The sequence below is a fragment of the Camelina sativa genome, chromosome 20 (genome assembly GCF_000633955.1).
Source record: "Camelina sativa cultivar DH55 chromosome 20, Cs, whole genome shotgun sequence".
Lineage (NCBI taxonomy): Eukaryota > Viridiplantae > Streptophyta > Magnoliopsida > Brassicales > Brassicaceae > Camelina > Camelina sativa.
Window position 1 is genome coordinate 12,209,331 of NC_025704.1, and position 24,231 is coordinate 12,233,561.

The 24,231-nt window shown below is 39.9% G+C and overlaps 2 protein-coding genes, 1 long non-coding RNA gene and 1 pseudogene across 3 annotated transcripts; 1 reads left to right on the top strand and 3 right to left on the bottom strand.

Annotated features, from left to right (window-relative positions):
• Window positions 385-2,025, bottom strand: LOC104772448 (UPF0481 protein At3g47200-like). The gene is made up of 2 exons (XM_019241854.1): window positions 1,995-2,025; window positions 385-1,865 (listed from the first exon to the last, which is right to left on the bottom strand). Exons 1-2 carry the CDS (start codon window positions 2,023-2,025, stop codon window positions 487-489), a joined length of 1,410 nt encoding a protein of 469 aa, XP_019097399.1. The 3' UTR covers window positions 385-486.
• LOC104772449 lies at window positions 2,456-14,919 on the bottom strand (annotated as a pseudogene).
• On the top strand, window positions 9,723-10,129 carry LOC104770587. Its single transcript, XR_764584.1, has 3 exons — window positions 9,723-9,778; window positions 9,868-9,935; window positions 10,048-10,129. It is a non-coding gene; the product is annotated as an uncharacterized LOC104770587 (long non-coding RNA).
• LOC104772450 lies at window positions 19,298-21,444 on the bottom strand. The gene is made up of 5 exons (XM_010497063.1): window positions 20,759-21,444; window positions 19,673-20,685; window positions 19,505-19,595; window positions 19,390-19,426; window positions 19,298-19,306 (listed from the first exon to the last, which is right to left on the bottom strand). Exons 1-5 carry the CDS (start codon window positions 21,442-21,444, stop codon window positions 19,298-19,300), a joined length of 1,836 nt encoding a protein of 611 aa, XP_010495365.1.

Below are 24,231 nucleotides of genomic sequence, written 5' to 3' on the forward strand. Positions count from 1 at the left end.
TGGCCAGCCTTCGCAACTTACCTAGACGATATCCAGATTGACATGGAGGAGTTTTCTTCTTTTTTTTTGGTTCAGGTTTCCAGAAATGCTAATGTACGAACGAATTCTTTGGCACGCCGTGCGCGTTCTTCTCCGCAACCTATTTTGTTTGTAAACAATTTTCCCACAAATTGGCTTATTTGAACTGATTTCTTTTGTTGACAAAAAAAAAAAGTACACATGCCTTGTCATATTATATAAGATTATTGTTCAAAAGAAATGGAAATGTAGATTATAAAAGCCACAACGAAATGAAATTGAAAACCTAAGACTCAAACATAAATGATTAATAGTAGAAAACAAGGAAGAGAGACTTATAAGATAGGATGAATGCTACATGCATGGTCCAGTTGGAGACAGAGCCATGAGTGAAAGTGCGACATTAATTAATTAGAGCTAGCCACGCCTGGATAATTATGGTTTGATGAAGCCATAACTGCAACTAGTTCAATATCTTGGAGGATGGAAATAAGCAAAGGCTGCGAAGAAGGCTTGGATCATCGTGAGAAGAAGAAGAATTAAAGCAGCTGAAGATGATATAGTCCTCCATGGAGTCTTAGGTTTTTTGAAGTTGTTCACCCCGTCGAACACCTCAGCCATGAAACTTCTAGAAGGAGAAAACGCCAAGTTCTTTCCTACGTTCTTGAAGAACAAAGTAACTTCCTCACTGGTTCCAGTATAGTTCTCTATGATCCCTTTCTCGCATAAGAACATTGTATCCTCTTCTGTGTTTATGAGGCAACTCATGAAAGTAACATAACTTGTCATCTCCGTGGAATAGCTCATATTATACTGCTCGAAAGCCACACTGTTGGATAAAAGAGTGCTAAAAAAATCATCAATGACTAGTAGTGGTATTTCAAGCAAACCTTTATTGAAACATATGTCCAACGGTGTATCGACATCCCCCCTCAGCTTGAATTTAATTCCTCGCTGTCGAAGTTTTTTGGCTGAAACAATCAGCCCAACATAATGGCTTGAACGTCTAAACGATTCGTCTTTCCTCTTGGAACAACATCTTCTTATACTGAGACAAGTGTCGTTGACGATCTCTCTAGCTATTTCTCCCACAGAATCACAGGTAATATTAATGCAGCTCTGTTCTAGGGCTTCTGAAGACGGACCTGGTATTAAAGCCTGTCGGATGAGATCAAGAAGATGGCTCGCCTTAACATTAATGTGTTTATCCCAATACACCAGTGGTCTCCTTATCGAAGAGTTGAAGAATTTGAAAGCCATCTTGTTTACGCTAGTGGATGGAGCTAACTTTGATGTCATAAGAAGATCATTGAGAAGAAAGAGAGGAACCTGGTTTTCAAGAAGTAGAAGATCTCTCTGAAGAGTCGGAAGTATCCATCTCAGCATAAAAATCGGATCATTATGTATTTCGTAATTATAATTTCTTGAAGCCACCATGAACAACATAAGAATGAAACAACCATCGAGTACCATGAGATCAGTCAGCTCTTGTTTATTGAATGGAAGTGTTTCGGAATAAGAATCTCTGATCTTCTCTTCCAGTCCCCAGACAACATCGACCAAGTCACTTAGACCAACGCCCCTTTCTTGAGTCCATGTAACAAATAACGTCAAATATAGTTGTTTGTGCTCCTCAATCATCTGGAGATGTTTTTTGTCAGTGTCATGATGATAAGGGCCGATTGAGAGGATCTTCGGTGCATAGGTTGTGTCATTGGTTTGTGTGGTAGTGTGACGGATTCTGAATATGGAACAAGAATAATAAGTTGATGATTTCCTCAGAATAGTTGGGCGAATCACGTTTTTCAAGAGCAGGGAATCTTCTCTATCTACTATCGTTTGACTTCCTTAAATCTCTTGGGTCGGATGATCCATGGTTGATGGCTCTCTCTACCATATTAAGTTTCTCTAAACGTGAAAAAAAGAGACGACTTTTTTTTCTTAAGAGACGACTTAATCAGATCAATAGGAGTGGCCTGGAGCAACTTTGGGTCTCTCTGCATCCATTCTTTAATAGTATTTTACTTTATCCGGATTTAGGGGCAACTTTGGGTCTCGATCCCTTATTTATAGGTAACTTCAACCCCCAATAAATTGTAGAGATAGAGATATATGAACAAAACCAAGAAAAACTACAAATGATAATTTTTGAAAAAAAAAAGGTTGGCAGTTGGCACACAGCACACAAAATGCAGTTGCATACAACGGCTCCAAAATATTTGTTATTCAATATCGAAGGTATTAATGCAATCAAAAACAAAGAAATGTATATTAAAAAACAACACAACGAAATGAAATTGAAAAATGTAAGAGTCAAACATAAAATTATTAATAGAAAACAACGACAAGAGTAATAAAATGGATAGGATGATGAATGCTAGCTAACATGCATGGTATAGTTGGAGACTGAGCCATAGGTGAAAGTGCAACATCCAATTCAATTTTTGGGAGGACGAAAATAAGAAAAGGCTGCGAAGAAGGTTTGGGCTATGGTGAGAAGAAGAAGAATTATAGCTGCAGAAGATGATAGAGTCCTCCATGGAGTCCTGTGTGTATTTTGAACTTGTTCACCCCGTCGAACACATTAGCCAAGTAACTCTTAGAAAGAGACAATGCAATGACTTTTCCTATGTTCTTAAAGAACATAGTAACTTCCTCACTGGTTCCAAGATAGTTCTCTATAATCCCTTTCTCGCATAAGAACAATGTATCCTCTTCTCTGTCTGTGAGGCAGCTCATGAAAGTAACGTAGCTTGTCATCTCCGTGGTACATGTCATATTAAACTGCTCAAAGGCAACGCTGTTTGATATAAGAGAGCTAATAAAATCATCAAAGACTAGTAGTGGTATTTCAAGCAAACCGTTCTGGAAACATATGTCCAACGGCGTGTCTACATTCTTCCTCAGCTGGAATTTTATCCCTCGGGTTCGAAGCTTTTTGGCCGATACAATCAGACCAAGAAAAGGGCGAGGAGGAAGCGGAGGAGGAGGTGGAGGAGGAGGAGGAGGACGGAGAGGAGGAAGAGAAGTACTCCTCGATGATGTTTCCGCTCTAGTTCTAGCCTTTGAACAACATATCTTACCGAGACAAGTTTTTTTGGACGTCTTTGTTCTTGAATTATTTCCCCGAGGACCACTAAACATATTGATGCAGCACTGCGTTGGAGGGGTCGGTGAAGACCGACCGGGTATGAAAGTCTTACGAAACAGATCAAGAAGATGTTTCGCTCGAAGGTTATGGTGTTGTGCCCAAAACCCTTTTGGTTTTCTAATGGAATAGTCGAAGAAATTGAAGGCTAGCTTGTTTAAGCTAATGGATGGAGCTAACTTTGATGTCTCTAGAAGGTTGGTAAGAAGAAAGAGAGGAACCTGGTTCTCGAGAAGGAGAAGGTCTCTTCTTAGTGTCGGCAGTATCCATCTCAGCTTGAAAATGGGATCTTGTATCCAATCTTATGTGAAACTACAAGGAACAACATAAGAATGAAACAACTATCGAGAACCATGAGATCAGTGAGCTCTTGTTTATTGTATTGAAGAGTTTCAGAATAAGAATCTCTGATCTCGTCTTCCAACCCCCGGACAACATTGACCAAGTCAAATATTTGTGCTCCTCAATCATTTGGAGATGTTTTTTATCATTGCAATGGTGATAGATTCAAGATATCTGAATAATACTTTGCTATTAGAATGAAGAAGAGAATACAGAGAATGTAATCTCAATATCGGAACTCTCTCAGATCAACATAGATCTCACACTCTCTCACTAGCACATCGCTAGAAACACTCTTCACAAGTTTCTCTCACTAAAATCAACATAATGAATCTAAACGAGATACAACGTTCATTTATTCAAACACAATTCTTTAACTGCAAACCCTCTGAGTCAACCCGAGACTTCCTTCACTTCTCTTGGTCAACGATTCTTTCTTCTCCAACGGCTAAATCCTCAGGCTGCTGACGTGGCTTCCTTCCCTTACGATAGTAAGTCTGATGTATCCTATCAATACTCCCTTCCCGGAGAACAAGCTTGTCCTCAAGCTTGAAAGATGGAAACAACCGTACAAAAGTCTTCGAGGCCATCCAGGAGTTCTCCGCAACCGGCTTACCCTGCCACTTAACCAAGAAATGCCTTTCCCCTGTTTCACCAAAACGAACCTCCACAATTGTCTATCCGGAAAAACAATCTCCTCAACGATGTGCTCCGGTGGATTATCCCCTTGAATCACCTGGTTTTCTCCCACTACCGCTTTAAGCTGAGAGACATGAAAAACATTGTGAATCTTACAACCATCAGGTAGCTTAATACGGTAGGCAACTGCTCCAATACGCTCCAATACTTCAAACGGACCAAAGAACTTGGCCGCCAACTTCTGACAATTCCGGTGCACAACAGACATCTGGCGATAGGGCTGAAGCTTCAAATAAACCCAATCACCCACTGCAAACACCACATCACGACGCTTCTTATCAACTTGCTTCTTCATTATCTCTTGAGCCCGCAACAAGTTATCACGAATACGTTGCAACATCATATCACGTTCACGAAGCTGGACCTCTAACTCCCAGTCTTCAGTAGAACCATCTTCAAAAGCCAACACACGCGGTGGATCCCTTCCGTAAACCATCTTGAATGGTGAAGTCTTGATAGCAGAATGAAAAGCGGTATTATAAGAATACTCTGCCCAAGCCAAATATTTCTGCCACGTACGAGGGTGTCCAGACGCAAAGCATCAGAGATATGTCTCCAAACATCGATTCAACACTTCCGTTTGCCCATCAGACTGAGGATGATATGCGGTACTGTACTTAAGCTTAGTTCCCACCGCCCGGAACAAAGAAGTCCACACCTCTCCCAAGAATATGCGATCTCTATCTGAAACAATGGACTTTGGAAAACTGTGTAAGCGTACCACTCCCTCAACAAATTTATTAGCCACATCCAAAGCAGAAAAAGGATGTTTGAGTCCTAGGAAATGAGCAGCTTTACTCAAGCGATCAACCACCACCAAGATCACATTCACTCCACCTGACATTGGCAAGCCCTCAATGAAGTCCAAGGACACATCCTCCCAAATAGCAGTGGGCACAGGAAGAGGTTGCAACAAACCAGCAAGTGCCAACGTTGAGTACTTATGAGTCTGGCACACCCGACACGCCTGTACGTAACACTGAACATCTTGTTGCATACCCTCCCAATGAAAACAAGTTTGAATGCGCTTCAAGGTCTTTAAGATACCTGCATGTCCACCAACTACACTGTCATGATATTCATGTAAAACTAGAGGGATAAAGGAAGAAGAACGAGGAATAACCAAACGTTTCTTATACCATAGGCGACCATTCAACATAGAGTAATGGCCCTTTGTAGAATCAGCATCCCCCAACTGAGTAATGATCGCCTTAATCCCCTCATCCTGGTCAATCTCCTTATATAAATCCTGTAGTTGCAGCACCGATGGAACAGTCAAAGCAAGTAAAGTATGGGAAACCGAGTGAGGAATTCTAGACAGACCATCAGCGTCTTTATTATCAATCCCAGGTTTATACACAATCTCATATCATATCCCAATAGCTTCGTTAACCATCTCTGATACTCCAAATTAACCAACCCTCTGTTCCAAAAGAAACTTCAAACTACGTTGATCAGTATGCACGATAAACTTCCTTCCCAATTGATAATGTTTCCACTTTAACACAGCTAAGACAATCGCCATAAGCTCCCGTTCATAAGCAGGCTTTAACTGTTCACGGCTAGTCAAACCATGACTAAAGTAAGCTATAGGACGCTTATCTTGTAGCAACACAGCTCCCACACCTGTTCCAGACGCATCTGATTCAATGATGAAGGGTTTAGAAAAATCATGTAATCCCAAAACAGGGGCCTTAACCATAGTGTCCTTCAACATATCGAAAGCTTTTTGTGCTTCAGGAGACCAATGAAACTGATCTTTCTTCAATAACTCGGTAAGTGGTCTCGCCATGGTGCCATAGCCACGCACAAACTTGCGATAATAGCCAGTTAACCCGAGAAATCCCCGAAGCTGCTTAACATTCACAGGGGTAGGCCAAGTAGTCATTGCCTCCGTTTTAACTATATCAGTGGCAACTCCTGCAGCTGATATAATATGTCCTAGATACTCAACATGCGTAACGCCTAACATACATTTCTTGCTATTAGCAAACAACTGATGCGAAACCAATGCCTGCAAAACCACACAAAGATGCTGAACGTGTTCTTCTTCCGAGGCACTATACACCAAGATATCGTCAAAAAACACCAAGACAAACTTCCTTAGATACTGCTTAAAAATCTTGTTCATCAACGCCTGAAAAGTAGCTGGTGCATTAGTTAGCCCAAAGGGCATAACTAGAAACTCATAGTGTCCTTCTAAGGTTCGAAAAGCAGTTTTCGCAATGTCTTCATCCTTCATGTGAATTTGATGGTATCCAGAACGCAAATCAATCTTAGAGAAGATAACTGCACCATGTAATTCATCCAATAACTGATCAATAACCGGAATAGGAAATTTATCCGGTACAGTGGCCCTGTTCAAAGCTCTGTAATCCACATAGAACCTCCAAGAAGAATCCTTCTTCTTTACCAACAAGACAGGACTTGAAAAGGGGCTCGTACTCGGACGGATAATGCCCGCACCTAGCATATCATCCACCATCTTTTCCATAAGCTCCTTAGTAGCGTGAGGATAACGATAAGGGCGAACAGTAATAGAGTGTATCCCCTGTTGCAGAACAATCGCATGTTCCTGACCTCTAACTGGTGGCAATCCCGAAGGCACCTCGAATACTACAGCAAACCGCTCCAAAACAGCCAGAACAGGCGCCGGAATGCCGTGATCCGAACCAGTCACCGATTGTTGTAAAGACAACAACCATCGAGTCTCTTGCTTATCAACAGTAGGAGAACGAACAGAGGACTTCAAATATAATGGAGGAACATGGAGAGAGGTATCTCCCAAGAGAGTGGCAGTTCTAGCTTTATAAGTAAAACTCCATTCCTGCTTAAGCCAATCCACAACACACGGACCAAGAGTCTCCAACCACTGCATCCCCAATATAACATCAACACCACTCAAATCCAACGCAATGAAATCAGTCTTAAACTCCACACCAGCAACCTGGAAAGACACCGCCGTACAAGAGCCATGGCCATGAACCGAAGCTCCATTGCCCAAAACAACCTCCAGATTCGGGTCAGAAGACATTTTCAACTTCAACTTAGCAGCTACCAAGGGTGTAACAAAGTTATGTGAGGCTCTGGAGTCAATCAATATCACCACTCTCGACTTACCAATAATGCCCACCAGTTTAGTCGTACGAGGAGAATGACGACCAACAAACGAATTAAAGGAGAGACAGCACAACGTCGGTTCTTGTATTTCCACACACTCAACGATCTCCTTAACCTCCGCATCTAAAACTTCCAACTCCAATCCATCCACAACCGTTAAAATCTCCAATTCCTTCAATGGACAAACATGTCCTCGTGAATATTTCCCTTTACAGTTAAAACAAATCCCTTTACTACGCATCGCATCAAGCTCCTCTGCTGTAAGGGATTGACGAGGTTGCAACACCGGTTTTGGTTGTACTGGCGCTGCCACCATGGTACCAGTATCAGCAGGTAACAACACAGAACGGGGAGGAACATAAGTGTTCACTGGATGTGAAGAAAAAGATTTGGATCCCACCACCATTTTGTTGCTCTTCTCACTCAATAGCTGACAAAATGAACTAGAATTCATCCTCAAAACTGCAGCCTTTTGAAAATCCAAACCAAGAGGTTCCTTCATCTTAATAACTTCCTTCATTTCTTGCTTTAAACCATTGTAAAAAATCTTCTCAAGATGAGAATCAGTCAAACCAAGCACCTGTGCAGACAAATCCTCAAACTCACTCACATAAGCAGCCACAGTTCCTGTTTGTTTGATAGCAAAGAGTCGATTACCCGGATCCTGCTCAATAGCTTCACCAAATCGCAAGAACAACCTCTGACGAAACTCCTCCCAAGAACGAAACTCACGGCGAGTCATTTCAACACATCACCTTCCAAACTAAGAGCCACCAAACCCAATTTATCAGCATCTGAGAATCGACCTATGCGAAAAAACCGTTCCGACTTTCGAAAACCAATAATACGCATGAGATCCATCAATAATAGGCATCTCTATCTTCCGTAGTAAACCAGAACGATTTTCCAAAGGCAGATTCCCAAATTCACCAACACGCGAGCGTGGATCTGACGAATACGATACCTGAGGCGATTGGTGAGAAGTCTCCGGCTGTTCCGGTCGTTTCCCCAGGTGAACCTCGAGTTGCGACAGCGTCTTCAACCCCGCTTTCATCGTCGAATCGAGCGAAGTCAGCTTATCGTCGTGTTCCACCTTCGATTGAACCAAACGCTTGTAACCGCCACACAGAAACTTCAATTTCGTCTCCATCGGATCCTCTTGATAGCTCACCGCGTCAAAATCCTCTGAATATTTGAATTCTGCCATCGCGATAAGTTTTTTCGATCGCAGTTTCACGCACCAATGATAGATTTAAGATATCTGAATAATACTTTGCTATTAGAATGAAGAAGAGAATACAGAGAATGTAATCTCAATATCGGAACTCTCTCAGATCAACATAGATCTCACACTCTCTCACTAGCACATCGCTAGAAACACTCCTCACAAGTTTCTCTCACTAAAATCAACATAATGAATCTAAACGAGATACAACGTTCATTTATTCAAAAACAATTCTCTAACTGCAAACCCTCTGAGTCAACCCGAGACTTCCTTCACTTCTCTTGGTCAACGATTCTTTCTTCTCCAACGGCTAAATCCTCAGACTGCTGACGTGGCTTCCTTCCCTTACGATAGTAAGTCTGATGGATCCTATCAAATGGTGATAAGGGCCAATTGAGAGGATCTTGGGCGCATAGGTTGTGTCATTGGTCTTTGTGACAGAGTGGGTGACTCGGTAGATGGAACATGAAGGTCTACCTGATGATCCCTTTAGAAGACTTGGTCGGATTACGTTTTTTAAGAGCAAGGAAGCTTTCTCGTCTTTGTCTACCGTCGTTCTACTTTCTTCAAATTATTGGCTCCAAGGCAACGATCCACCTTAATAATTTTAAGAGCAAGGAATCAACAACACTTTTCTCTAGAGAAGCATATTAGTGACAACAAGTCAATAGGTAGGTGGCGATTAGTGGGTAATTAATTCTCTAGTATTTTACTATATCCGGATCCAGATGCATCGTGTCCGTCTAAAATTCATGATATTATAATCGGATCCACCCGAATCAAAGAGTCCAATATAAATAAAAGACGCAATTGGTTTTTGGACTTATTGTAGAGGATGCTATGCTACTGGAGGCTGGCGCGACACGTTCACGATATGTTCCTCTTTTTATTTTTTATTTTTTATTTTTTGTAATAAAAACAGTCTCCCTCTTTTCACCAAAAATATTAGTTTACATATATCTTTAAGTTTTGCTATATATTATTGCTTTTACTTAATATGATAGTTATGATTATTATTTTTATTCTCATTCTCAAAACCAGTTAAAGATACATGGATGTGTCGACAGCTCAGTCATATAGCTTGTCATTACAAGTCAGTTGACATTGTTGATCGGTACACTCTAATCTGAAGCACCAGAACGGTTTGCGACGTTTCTCATTGGTAGTCGTAGATACATGAACACGATAATTAATGGAGGATTTGGGAAACGAAGGTGGAAAATATGGTAAGTATTTATTTTGCTTTTGTCATTAGCGCTTAATTACGCTTATATAAAAATATTTCAAGAACACTAATGAATTGTTTGATGTGCAGGTAACGTGGCGAATATTGTTATCCCACGACCTAATCCAAATAATGATCCCACACCAGGAGTTGGAAAGGTTCGGTATATGATGAGTTCACTTTTTTTTTGTTCTGTTTTAGTAATAATCAGTTTTGGCTATCTAGCAACTAAATCCTGTGTATAGCTTCTAATGATGTACATAACTGCAGGTTTTCTTCGAGTATGTGAATGTGGATGATGCATCAATGGCTAGATTGGGGATGAATGAAAGATTTTTTTGTCTTTATCTATTTTTATTGTTTTTTAACGGATTAAAACTGACTACATCCAATCCGATCGAAGCCTGCCTCTATGGTGCTTTTTGTTTGGTTGATTGATTTTGGCTAAGTTTGGTTGGTCCCATGAGGCCATGACTCGACGGTTTTGGTTGTTGTTGTTGTTGCAAAAATAAACAATGTTTAGATTGTGAAAATTGGAAAATGAAAATATATAAAAAGAATTACACAAATTAATGTCAAATACTTTGATTTTTTAATAACATGTCTCTTTAAATTTTGCAATATTATTATTTTTAAATAAAGATACATCATTTAGACACTTTGAGTTCTCTCGTTCAAGTTTTCTAGCAAATTGTACTTTTATATTCACACATGCAAGTGGTTTTTGTCCTGAGGTGATTGTTACAATAACCATGGATATCAACAGCTCGGTCATACAACATTTCATCGCAAATCGCTTGACATTTTTGGTCCGTACACCCTAATCTGATGAACCCGAACGGGTTGCGACATTGCTCACAATGGTAGTGGCAAATGCATGAACCTTCCTCATTACAATAACTTCCAATCGAACCTTTAACCGACGATGCACACCTTGCAGCACAGTCTGCACAGGATCTTCCTAGTGGAGTGTTACACACATCCGCATTTGTTATTTCGTTTAATAAAATTCCTATTTGGTGATAATTTTTTGAAAAATAAGTGATATTTTTAAATAAGAGAATTTTGTACATTCTGCCATGAACAGTGAACAACTTTCCCAAGGATGCCACTTTCGTTTTGGGCTTCTCCCACCTGCCACATGCTCACTGCAAAAAGACCTTTTTACACTCCTTCAGATATGTCTTAAAAATTAAACAGAAATAATTTAAATTAAACAAAATAATTATAATTAATTTTTTTATTACTTTGTAAAACGCAACTCGTTCGTCTTCTCTTTTCAGAGATCTTTCTTTCTTCACCTCTGTCGCCAGAATTCTCTTTCTTCTTCGTCTCTTCTTTGTCGCCGAACATCCACGGCAGTGTCTTACGGTGTGATGATGAATTACTTAATACAGTCACTTCTACGGCCAAATCCTCCGCCTCTTCCGCCTCCACCCGCCAAAGTCGGCGAGACATGGGAACATCCTTCTGAACCCGACCCTTGGTATTTGAGATAACTTTAAAGTTGTTTTTTAAAAAAAAAAAAAAAAATCCAAAAACCTTAACTGCTCGTCTTTCTCGTTTTAGTGTGCGTGTCCCAGATTCCGTGAATTTAAGCGAGGGAGAGACAATGGCCGCTACCGCCTCTCCCAGGTTTGTTTGTGTTTATTGCTTCGAATTCTCATAGCCGCGTATTTCATCTAGTTGTGCAAACCGATATAGACCAGTTAAGATATCCACTTTGTTTGTCCACCAAATTTTGAAATTTGGACGATAGACCAAATATTTGAGAGACCTATTTGTAGATCCAACTTTTCTTGTCCACCCACTGTTTTTATCAAGATAGACCATTGACTTACTGGTAGACAACTATCATAACATGGCTTTGTCCACCTTCGCTTTTTTACATCAATCCGTCTTTGCACCTTTTGTAGATCCGATTTTTTTTGTCCACCCACTGTTTTTATCATGATAGACCATTGACTTACTGATAGACAACCATCAGACCTGTTCTTTGTCTACCTTAGCTTTTTTAGACAACCATTAGAACTGGTGTTTCTCCACCTTTGCTTTTTAACATGATTCCGTCTCACTAACTTATAAGTTGCCAAATGTGCAGGTTAGCTGGACCGATGGACGACATCCACCAAGAGAGGTTTTTGTCTACCGTTGCTTCTCCACCAAATTTAGTCCATTTACTTATGCCTCTCATTCTTATCTTTTTGTCTACCATTACTTGTCCATGCTATTTATTTATGGCACTCCTTATTATGCCTCCAATGCAGGTCTGATGAGCATGTTGGAAGTGGGCATGTTATGCCTCCGGAGGACAAGTTTCAACAGTCAAGGTCTGTCTAACCGTATTTTCCTCAGTTCATCGTTTTGGTGTACTCGTGGACCAGTTTACATGATTGCCCTTAATGCAGGTCTACTGACAACAAAGTGCCGAACCTGTAATACATCAGGTGGACCAGTTACCGCAGACAGTGTATGTCCACACCTAACTTCTGTCATTCTCATCTTTTTGTATACCGTTACTTGTCCACCTAATTTACTTATGTCGTTCTTTATTATGCCTCCAATGCAGGTCTGATGACCACGGTGGAGCTGGGTGTGTTATGCCTCCGGAGGACCAGTTTGTACCTGGTGTCATCACTGACAACGATGTGGCCATGGTGGACCAGATTAGACAGACATGGTAGATATCCACTCTAAGATGGACCAAGCCCTGTTTCTTATCTTTTTGTCTACCGTTAACTGTCCACCAAATTTCCTTACGTCGCTCCTTATTATGCCTCAAATGCAGGTCTGATGACCACGCTGGAACTGCGTCTGTTATGCCTCCGGAGGGACAGTTTGTACCTGGTGTCGCCACTGACAATGATGTGCCAATGGTGGACCAAATGAGACAGACAAGGTAGATATCCACTCTAAGATGGACCATTTCCAACTTTGTACAAAAACACTAAATGTTTGATGAACATTGTTGTCATCCGTTGAACAGGATGGATGAAGTGTTTGGGGACAATAGTAATTTGTTGCCTGCGGAAGCTACTCAGGGTATTGACGTCTCCTTACTCCCTCCTAGGTTATTCGCGATTAATTGCTATCCTGCTAGAGGTCGCATCAATTCATACTCAAAGCCAGAATATCTGATGGACATTGTTGAAGTTTTTCAGGGAACTCCGGAGTTTCAATGGCTGAAAGCATCTCCCTTTGGACATCTGTTTCAACTACCGGTCCGCAAAAGCTCACTGTCTGGTAAACTTGTCCACCAGATTCTCTGTCGGTCCCTTGTAACCCGCAAGCTACACGAAATGTGGTTTGTATTTGGTGGGCTATTCGGTTTTCCCTCCGTGAGTTTGGTCTCCTCACAGGCCTGAAATGTACACCTTACCCTTCTGAGTTAGAGACGAAAAAGTTGCAAACACCAGACGAAGGCTGTCAACCTTATTGGTATACTCTGGTTGGTCCAAAAGACTTGTACTCAATCCGTGACATTGTTTACATGTTGAAGCGGGATAAGTTGTTGCCTAAAGAAGATAGAATGGACGGGCAACGTAGGATACAGCTTGCACTCATTGTTATAGTAGAAGGTATACTTGTTTGCGACTCCTCAAAGGTTAGAGCATCAAAGGAAGTAGCAGAGATGCTGAAGGACTTGCGGACTTTTGTCAACTACCCATGGGGAAGGAATTCCTTTGAACGGAAAATAGAGACGGTTAAGGTTGGCAAGTTCAACCGCACTCCTGATGTCTTACGCAAAAAGCTGATGCGGTCCCATACTGCCACACATGGCTTCACCCTTGCTTTCCAGTTGTTGATCCTAAATGCTATCCCCATGTTGGAGACTTATCTCCCTGATGCTGATGATGAACTCAAGTTTACGGACCGCTCTGTTCAGCATCTTACAAAGCTGAGGTCATTCCACAATTCTAACATCCTCAAAACAGAAATGGCAAAAACTGTAAGTTCTTCTGTATTTTATCCAAACAGCGTAAAAAGTTAGATCCTGTCTTTATGTCATCCCATTTATACTTTTGATAAACAGCTTGACGTCGAATGGATTATGCACTCTAACGATCCAGTAGACAGAATGGCAATTTCTTGGAATGACGAGGTGGAAGATCAGCGAGTTGATTACATTTGCCAAAAAATCAAGGACGGCCACGAGTTTAAGCTGGATGTGTGGCACGGAGGACTGACAACTCTCCCACTTATGGGTATAGTACACGATGGACCTACCCAACCGGTGGAACTACCTTCGAAACCGGCAACTAAGTCTACCTTTCCGAATACCACAAAACAAAACAAAGGCAAACGGAAACCGAGTGGGTCTATGGGAGAAGAAAATGTTCCTCTGGATTCTTACACTGCACAGGAACTTCTACTTGAGGTTGACCGGAAAAACAATGAACACTTTTCCAAAATTCAGCAGATGTGGGCTGTCGAGAAAAGTCTTTTAAAGGTCGAGATTTATGATGATATACTCAGCACTTTGAGGAGAAAAGGGGTTTTCTGTAGCTCACCACCTACCAAGGATCCAAACTCGGTGGATAAGTTCAACCAATCAAGATGGGATAGTTACGGGGTGGACATCCAAAACATTGTCACAACTATCAGCAAGAAGATCGAAGACTCAGAGGTTAGCAACTAGGGATCTAGTAACTATATGTCTTTACCACTTTTTACACCCCATGCCTAACTTGTATTAACATGCTCTGCCATCGTAAATTAGGAGGGAAATGATGGACTAAATGAAGACGCTCACAGTCCAGATAATGTTGATCTGGGCAACTCCTCTACGGATAAAGTTTAACATAATCACAAATGCATTATCTTTTTTTATTTAACATATTTACACCCTAAATCCTGTACAATTATTTACTCATGAGGAGAAAGATGCATCAGCTGATGAGGAGGACAACACAATGGAATCACTATTTCTGGATCAACATGAGGTAGTTGTTCTCTTGTTCTTTCTTTGACCTGATGGACGAGTTTATAAATGTTGCGTAACTTCCTCGTTTTTGACAGGACTCTGACTGGACACCTGATGATGAGCCTGAGAAGCCGGTACTTTCCAACCAACCCAGTGATACACATGAGCCACCACACATCGACATAGAGAATCAGGTAAACATTAGATGGACAAATCATGTTGTTTAACACAACTTGTCCACTCTCATTTACTTATGTCCACCGGGTTATTAAGGAGCATGAAATGGTTGACTCTCCGGGTGACCAGGAAACAAGCATGTCTGGCGGTGACCATTTTGACGCTGAGGAAAAGATTGTGTCTGAGCAGGAGAACATTAATGCAGCTGATGGAGATGCCAGTGGAGATACAGATGGAGATGCAGATGGAGAGGAAGATGGAGATGCAGATGCAGATGCAGATGCAGATGAAGATGGACAGGCTTTAGATGTATGTCCTAATGAAACCAATGCAACAGTTGTTGAGGTAGGATTGATGTGAATTAAATTATCAATGTTTTTTGAACATTATTTACATTCCTGCCTTCCTAATGGTAATGGAATTTCACAGGTACCAACCAAAGCTAGTAGGAAACGTCGTAACCCTATTGCCGACCAATATCTTACTCCACTCTCGACGAAAAGAAGTAGGACGGTTCCTAGGCGTTATGGCCAGTGTTCTACTTCCCCGATGGGACAACAAGCTTCATAATCAAGCTCAGACGAGGATGTTTTCCTTCCTCTTAAAGCCGTTAGACCATCAGTTCAGTGGAAGTTTCTCGCACAGCTCAAAGCTTACGCCAAAAAGTATCGTCCACCCTTATACTCTTTTTTTGTCTACCTATCCCATATGTCTATAATGGACAAAATTCTGAAAATGCACATGATCGTATTTTGCAGAGAGTACATTATTGATGGTATCAATGTCAAGTGCAGTTTCTTCACCGAGTTATACACGCCAAAACACTGGGTTGATACCCCTGTAAGTTACTTCCGACCTTTCAAACAGTTTGGTATCATTTATATTAGTAACGGAGAAATAAGTGATTATTGTAGCACATGGAAGCAATGCTCAGCCTGATCTGGAGGCGTTACGAGGATAAGTTTCACGAGTCCAAAATAGCTGTCCTTGACACCTGGTTCTCCAACATGTTAACCACTGACTTACGGCGTTTTCAGAATTGCAAACATAAGGATACCTTCTCCTAGAACAACATTATTAAAAGCTATGTTAGAGGGGTTGTCCATAACCGATCGACCAGACTGGCATGGTACACCGACGTTGATACAGTCTACGTACCTATGAATTGGGGGAAACGCCAGTGGGTCGCAGTAGCTATTAACCTGAAAAAGGCCCACATCTTTGTCCTTGATCCGTTAATTATCAACAATGGTCCGAAGAAGCTCCCTCGCCTAATGAATCTTTTCATGGATTTGCTCCTAATCATTGTCAAGGCTTTTGTCGACCCAGAGATGACGGACATCCCTCTGCCACACGTTTTTAGTATGTCGAGGTTGGAGAATGTTTACCAGAATGAAAGGACCGGCGACTGTGGTCCTCTCACCGTCAAGGTCATCGAGCTCCATGCCCAAGGAGTAATGCCGGATTTCCTTACCGAGGAACTGGTGGACCAAATTCGGATGTCCTATGCTGTAGATGTCTACCAGGAGTTTGTTGTCTCCTTATAACCTCCAAATCTTTTGTTTCCTTTCCTTAAGACAATATCGGTTACCTTTTGTTACTTATTTTAATTAGGACCCATATATTTATGTAAACAAGTGGGTGGAAACCCAATGTAGGCGTGTTTCTTTATGTTCAAGTGGGGGGTGATGCCTACTTTATCCCTTCTCTATGCTTTCTACAGTTGAGGTAAATCACTGACGTTTTTGTTGCGTGTTCACAGTTTAACATCTGACAGTTCCTTTCTAACATTTAAAAGTCAAACTAATATTATTTTGTCCAATATACCCTTACTAATTGTCATTAAAAGGGAAAATCTCCCTTCTATACCAGCCATGAGCCTTCTATTCATTCTTTCGCCTCTTTCTGAAACCTATCCAAAATTGATAAGAAAAAAATGGGTCAGTATAGTTATTCTCAACCTTCATCTTCATCCGAGTCATCTAATGGGTTTCAGTTTCAACCCTCGGCTTCTCCTTCATCTACTTCGTCTATTAGGTCTTGACATTATGGAGATCCTACCTATGGCATACCTCAGAAGTGCATTTGTGGTAGTCATCTTAAAACGGGAACTAGAACCGAGGAACCAGGCATTGAACGTATTGTCTATGAATGCAAAAGAAGTGGTGTAAGTTTTTAACTTTTTTCAAATATCATACTTCTCCATCTCTCACTCTAAATGTTGTCCATTCCCACTTTATTAACCCTAATCCAACTTCTTCTTCTCGCAAGACTGGTGGACATCATTACACCAAGTGGTGGGACAAAGCCATTATGGAGGAGATACACGACATCAAGGCGAGGTTTTTGGAGGCAGATGACCGTATGATGTGGTTCATAACTTACACAGACAAGGGTGAAAGATGTGACCCTCGTTCGGTCCTTTCTCTTGTCAAGTCGAATGCCGAACAGATCGACAACCTCCAGGAGATGGTCGCAGAGTTAAGTGCTGGGTACACAGACTTCAGGGCTTTTGTTCAGCGATTCCCACCTCCTACGACACACCCAAAATGCAACCGACCAACATATGTTTTTGTTTACCCTTCTCTTCGTAGTTGGGTTTTCCATTACCAAATTTGGAAACTGAGTATCATCTGGCGAATATGTCCATCCAATGCGATGGACATAAAGTTATGTTTTTGGAAAAATAATTGTCAGCTACTTGAAGTATACACCAACACATAGCCACACATACAAACAATATAAATGTCTTGTTAACTACGTGAACTATTGTCATCATATAAGGACATCCATAAACAAACATAGGTTATGTGTGCAACACCATAAACATTCGAGGTCTGCCGGAATCCCGCGTTGACCAGAGTTGACCGACGTTGACCAGTATTGACCGGCGTTGACCAGAAAAAATATTCAAAAAAATATTTTTTTTTCTAAAAATAATAATGATTTTGTTTTTATGTATTTTTGAGAAATAAATAAAAAAGATAGATGATTTGTATAATTTACAAAAACAACATATAACAACAAAAAAATACAAGAAAATTATTTACCAAAATAAAAATAAAAATAATATGTAAAACAAAATTTGTGGTATATAAAGTAATTAATTTTGTTAAGCCTAGGGGTGAACAACTCTCATTCATCCCTCTTAATTAACAAATCAGAATACAATAATATGGCATGTCATATCATATTTTTAAAAAGAGATCTTTTATTAATAAAATTATATCAGTTTGGGTTTACAAAAGAGTGGTTAGGGTATACATTTTACAGTTAAACGAAATTATATGTCGGTTTGGGTTTACAAAAGAGTGGTTAGGGTTTAGATTTTACTATTAAATAAAATTATATGCCTGTTTGGATTTATAAAAGAGTGTTTAGGGTTTAGATTTTACAATTAAACAAAATTATATGTCGGTTTGAGTTTATAATAAATGGTTAGGGTTTTAGATGTGATAATTAAAAACTGTAATATAATATTAAAATTAACAATTTTAAAATTGATTGATCAACATATTTTGTTTCTTTAATTAAGATTTGTTTCCTTAATTTAAAGGGGATGAATAAGAGAGGTTCGCCCGTAAGGGTGAACCCACTAATTGTCTGTTTCTTAATACAGAAAATATACCAAAAATAATATAATAAAACTATACCACCAAAATTTGATGTGTAATAGATTTTTTCATAAACAATAACAAATTTATACTCTTTCTATTTAAATATCATTTTTAATTTTGTATTTTCAAAAATACATAAAACAAATTTATTATTATTAGGAAAAAAAATATATATTTTTTTGAATATTTTTTTCTGGTCAACAACGATCAACGCTGGTAAATATTGGTCAACGTCGGTCAATACCGGTCAACGCCGGATTCCGGCTAACCTCGAATGTTTATGGTGTTATAGACATAACATATGTTTGTTTATGGATGTCCTTATGTGATGATAATAGTTCACGTAGTTAACAAGACATTTATATTGTTTGTATGTGTAGCTATGTGTTGGTGTATACTTCAAGTAGCTGGCAATCAGTTTTCCTATGTTTTTTGTTGTCTTCCCCGATTATGTCTACCCTTTTATTTCACTCGGAAGATTGTATTGCTTTGCTGTTTTAGTCCAGCCTTACTCGAGGGACATGTATTCGACTTTTTATTGGTCTATTTGTTATCTAGTTGTACAACGAATGAATATGTTTGGCTCTTTTATCTTTGGGATTTTTCCACAAGTTAATGGTGGTAGACATTCTAATCCGATAGACATTACAATCAGGATAGACAAAAAACGAAACAAAGTCAGTAGGAATAAAACCGAGGAACTTACAATCTCGATAGACATAATAAAATTGATAAACATTACAATTCCGATAGACATAATAAAGACATTACAAATGGAATCTCAATTATCAGTTCGACATGTCTACCGAGGCTAAAAGTAGACATAATACAACCGATAGACAATAAAAAACAGACCCTTCCAACATAAGATACAAAAAGACTCTTCTAGCTTACATTCATGGAAGGCACATGCAAAATAGTTAAGTAGCCTCTGTTGAACAATCAACCATGTACCCACCCAAACACATACATGAGATACCATCTACAAAAAACATCGCTACTTTCAAACCTTTCCTTCAAATCAACTGCGAGCAGGTTTTCCTGTTGTATCCCACCCCAAAACATCTTCCACACTTGCTTGGTGTCTTCCTCTTTTTCCTCTAATTACATCAAAAAATTGTCAATTAGATCACTTCAAAAGTTATCACTCATGAGGAACTTACTTTATGATTTTCACCTTGTGACGGTATTCTTTTCTTCTTCGGCCTCCCACCACCGCGTTTTGTTCGAGGTGGATTAACAGCTTCTTCAGTTACAGCCTCTGGAATATCGCTATCCCTTTCTTTTGGTACTGGCATAATGATTTGTGCATATTTTTTCCTCCACGGCTCAACAAGGTTGAACTCCCCAATGAGGGTGTAAATATCAATTTGCAGCACTCCTCTCGCAGCTAAAGCGTGACAGCAAGGCACCTTTAATACATCAAAGACATGACAAGTGCAAGTTTTATTCAGCAAGTCCACCGTGAAAACAATACCGCGTCCATCATTCACTTGGTAAATCCACTCGCTGGCTGATAGCACCTGACAGTCGACCGCTTGGTCCAGGTGATCTATAAGTATTTCTTCTATTTCCGGGGTGCATCGTGTTTTTGTTTTATTTGCCTCTGTCCTCCTACAATAAAACCACCTCATCAACATTGCTCGTATAAACTCCACCATCGACACGATCGGGTAATCAACAGCAGTTTGCATTGTTGCATTCAGCGACTCTGAGATATTGCTACTCATTATATTGTAACGATCTCCGGGGAAGTGAGAAAGTTTCCAGTGTGGTAGTCCAATTTCTGTGAGATACGTAGCACACGCAGGTCTACGGTTTTCTATTTCTCTCCACCAATTATGGAAATCGCCAACTGTATATGCCCTTGCAGATTTAGAAACCACTATAGCCAAACCTTCGCAATGAAAGTTGTGCTTCACATTTCTAAATAAATTAACAGAACATGCCCCATGCTGTGCCAAAGGATACACTCTACGTAGGCCTGCATATATTGATGCATGTCTGTCAGAGACAAAGACTAAGCCTTCTTCATCTGGTACAATTTTTTTCAGATTTTCAAAGAACCAAACCCATCCTCCTTCATTTTCCCCATCAACTACTCCAAATGCCAAGGGGAAAATTTGCATATTCTCATCTTGTCCACTAGCTGCAACCAAGCAACCTTTATACTTCCCTTTCATTGTTGTGCTATCAATTACAATCACTTTCCTCAAATATTGATAACCAGCTATGCAAGCACCGAAAGCAAAAAAACAGGTACTTGAACAATGTGTTCCCTTTTTTGTCCATCGTGTTGTGCATTGTAGTCAACGTCCCTGGGTTCGTTGACTTCAGTAGGTGCAAGTATGTCGATAGAAACCGATAATTGTCTTCTTCATTCCCTCTGGCTTGCTCCATGGCAAGCTCTTTTGCATTCCAAGCCTTCGTATAAGAAATTGTCACGTGTAATTCAGACAAAACAATATCAGGGAGCTTGCATGCTCTTGGTCCTTTCTTGCCATTTGCGAATTTGGCCTTCAGCAGATCTGCCAATATTTTTGCGGTTGCTTTCTCTCCATATCTCGACCTTGCCCCAACATCACAACTGTGCTTCAATGTCAATGTCTTTATTTCCAAGTTAGTCAAATTGGCATGGGTTGTTGCATACACTCTCCACCCACAGTTCTTGTGTATGCAATTTGCTATAACTCTGCCTGGATCTGACTTACTTATCCGGAAACTAAACAGCCTTGTCATCGCATATAGGGACAGCATCTTATGCATCTCCTTTTTGTTTGCAAATATTCGCCCCACATAAAGACCATCGGTCGCCATTTTTAGATCCATATTCCTTTCTTCGTCGGGGGCTCCTCTCATATTGTCATGCACTGGGGGAGCATCATTCATTAGATGAGAATCGTCTTCCCTTATTATTGCTCTATTACTCCGGAAATAGTCCGTCTCCATGATCCTTCAGTCACTCACGCCCAACCTAGAGTCCATCTCCTCCAAGCCACTGCCAATAAATTCAGATGGTTGCCCTACAACATTGTCATGCACTGTTGGTGCATCACCCATCCCTGTAGTAACACCACATAAGATGTCCTCAAAAGGCACTGGTGGTGCATCAGATATCACCGATGGATTGTGTGGCACTATTTTCATCCTTGTAGTATGACTCACATCATCACGTGTGACGCCCTCATTCGGCAACTCCTCATCTAGCTCTATTCCTAACCCAAAACCAATAGGATCCATTGCTCTCTCCACCCTACCTTTTTAAGGATCCCATTCTTGCGGGTAATCTTTGTTAATCTGTTCTATCCACTCGTCAAAATCATAGTCTGGCGAGTTTTCAAAACATGGCAATTCTTCGAAGCTACCCGATGGACCACTTCCCTCTCCGTATCCTTCCTCGACTGCCCCTACTTTCCTCTTCCCATGCTTGTCACCCACTCTTGATTCCTTGTGCCCCATCTCTGCATGATGGCTGTCTTCAAAATTTCTCACACATTCTAACAACAATTCATCGGGGACTTCTCCGCTCGATGGACATACACTGTTATCAACTGCCGGGGTAAACAACCCCTTCGCTTTCCCATTATGTCCATAGTCAGTAGACAAGAAATGATCTCCACCAGATGACAAATCGTCTTGTCCATCTGGGTCTACCAACATCCCAGTCGTCTCTCTTTCATTATCGGTGGACACAATATTATGTCCTTCCTCGACGGTCGCTTTCTTCTTCAGGGAAACATACAAATACAGTCCACCACACTCTTCATTCTTCACTTTAGACTGTTGAAACTCAACATCACTGTCTACTGAAACTGGGGGCATCTTACCTATGTGTAAAGACAATTGTGTCTCCTGGGTGCCAAAAGCTTAACTCCATGTTGCTTTCCTCTTCTTTGACACCCAAAACCTCTGCAATCTTGGCCTTCAACCCCATAAACGTTGTATCTTTGTCGATAGACAAAAATCTTGCCATTTGTCCATGACGAACAGAAAACTTCCACAGCCCAATATCTGAACATGTCCATTCATGTAGCAGGAGACACATTGTTCCGAACATCTGCATAATTAATGGAAAGAGAATCATGTTTTAACACAATCAATGCAGGATAATTTGCAGTTGCCCAGATTTAATGCAAGAACATCCTTCTTTTATAACCGACCATAATAAATGCAAATATAGACATACCTCCCCTTGTCCGCCAACCAACTCCACCTTCCTTCACCTACTATCTACTTCAGATCTGTTTAAGCTTAGGAAAGTTTAATCTTAAAAAATGGCAGCATTAACTCCATAAAACTCCTTTTACCACAATAAATCGTAATTGTCTGTCCATCTCGCCATTAATGCAGGTCCAATCATCATTAATATCTTCAATTTTGAATTCCCCCGCCACTTCTTATCATCCATTAAACGAGAGGGTATATTTGTCTTTTCGTTTTCTCCTTACCTCACAAAACTGGCATTTTTGGCGATAGAAGAAAAAACTGGCATTTGGGAGAAATTTTTGAATGAAAATGGCATAATTAATAAACTTTTCTTTAAATAATAGTACGGGTGCAAAAAATTGCATGTAGTTGAATGATTAGAAAAATTTGAGTCTAACAAAAAAAAAGTTGAATATCATTCAACTCATTCCTCTGGGAAATAGTAGATAGAAATGTTGAACAATTTTTCTTTGTAATTTGTTCATTTTTTCAAATTTTTTTATAGAATGAGTTGAATAGTTTTTCAATTTATTCATCTCAAATGGAAAAAAATGAGAATGAGATGTAGTCATTCAACTCTTTCAAACTCTTATTTTGAGTCAACCATTTGCTAAAATATAGTATGGTTTTCTCTTTTTATAAGAATATATGAACATCTACAACTTTTATAAAATAGAAAATTTTAAAATGTATACCTAAAAACAGGAACACGCCAAAGAGAAATGTAAAAATATTTATCATCCTAATAGGACTATAAAGGATTGGTTTTTTTTGAAAAAACATTATATAGATAACTAGGTATGTATAAGTGCTAGTCCTGGGCATTCGGGTACTCGGGTCGGGTTCGGGTAGGAACCGTTCGAGTTTGGGTTTTCGGGTAGAGGAGTTTAGGACCCATTCGGGTAAATGTAAAAATTCGGTTCGGTTTTGGTTCGGGTTTTTTTGGGTTCGGGTCGGATCGGGTATGAATTTTTAGAACCGCAAAAAACCCGATTATTTTCGGATACATAAAAACCCAGAATTTTACCCGAATACCCAAAAAATTTCGGGTAAATTCTCGGTTTTTGGATAAATACCTGAATTTTTGGGTAAATACCCGGAATTCCGGGTAAAAATTTGAAATTTTGGGTATAATTTTGAGTATTCTAATTAAAAAATTGGGTATTCGGGTCCTAAATTATTAATATCTATTTTTATTTCGGGTATTTTTGGATTTGGGTTCGGTTCGAGTTCGGGTTCGGATTTTCGGGTAGAGGAGTTTAAGACTCAATAGGGTAAATCCTAGATTCCGGGTTCGGATTCGGATCCAATATTTCAGTTCGGTTCAGGTTCGGTTTTTTGGTTCCGGTTAACTGTTGACTTTTTACCTTTTAAATTTAGTGTAGAGATTTTAGAATTATGAACGTGGCTTTAAAATATTTAATGCCATTCATTATGGACTATATCATCGAAAGCTTAACATAACCAAAAATATTTAAAGTTTGACTCCAGAATTTTAGATTTATGAAACTCCCAAAATAAGTCAAACTA

Bases quoted from the DNA above. Each gene is read 5' to 3' on its own strand.
- LOC104772448 (XM_019241854.1), bottom strand. From the start codon at position 2,025: ATGGATGCAGAGAGACCCAAAGTTGCTCCAG. The intron at 1,866-1,994 runs GCCACTCCTATT...AAGAGATTTAAG, and splicing joins GAGACCCAAAGTTGCTCCAG to GAAGTCAAACGATAGTAGAT.
- LOC104772450 (XM_010497063.1), bottom strand. From the start codon at position 21,444: ATGGAGACGGACTATTTCCGGAGTAATAGAGCAATAATAAGGGAAGAC. The intron at 20,686-20,758 runs GTACCTGTTTTT...TGTAATTGATAG, and splicing joins AAAGGGAACACATTGTTCAA to CACAACAATGAAAGGGAAGT. The intron at 19,427-19,504 runs GTTTGAAAGTAG...ATTGTTCAACAG, and splicing joins GCAGTTGATTTGAAGGAAAG to AGGCTACTTAACTATTTTGC.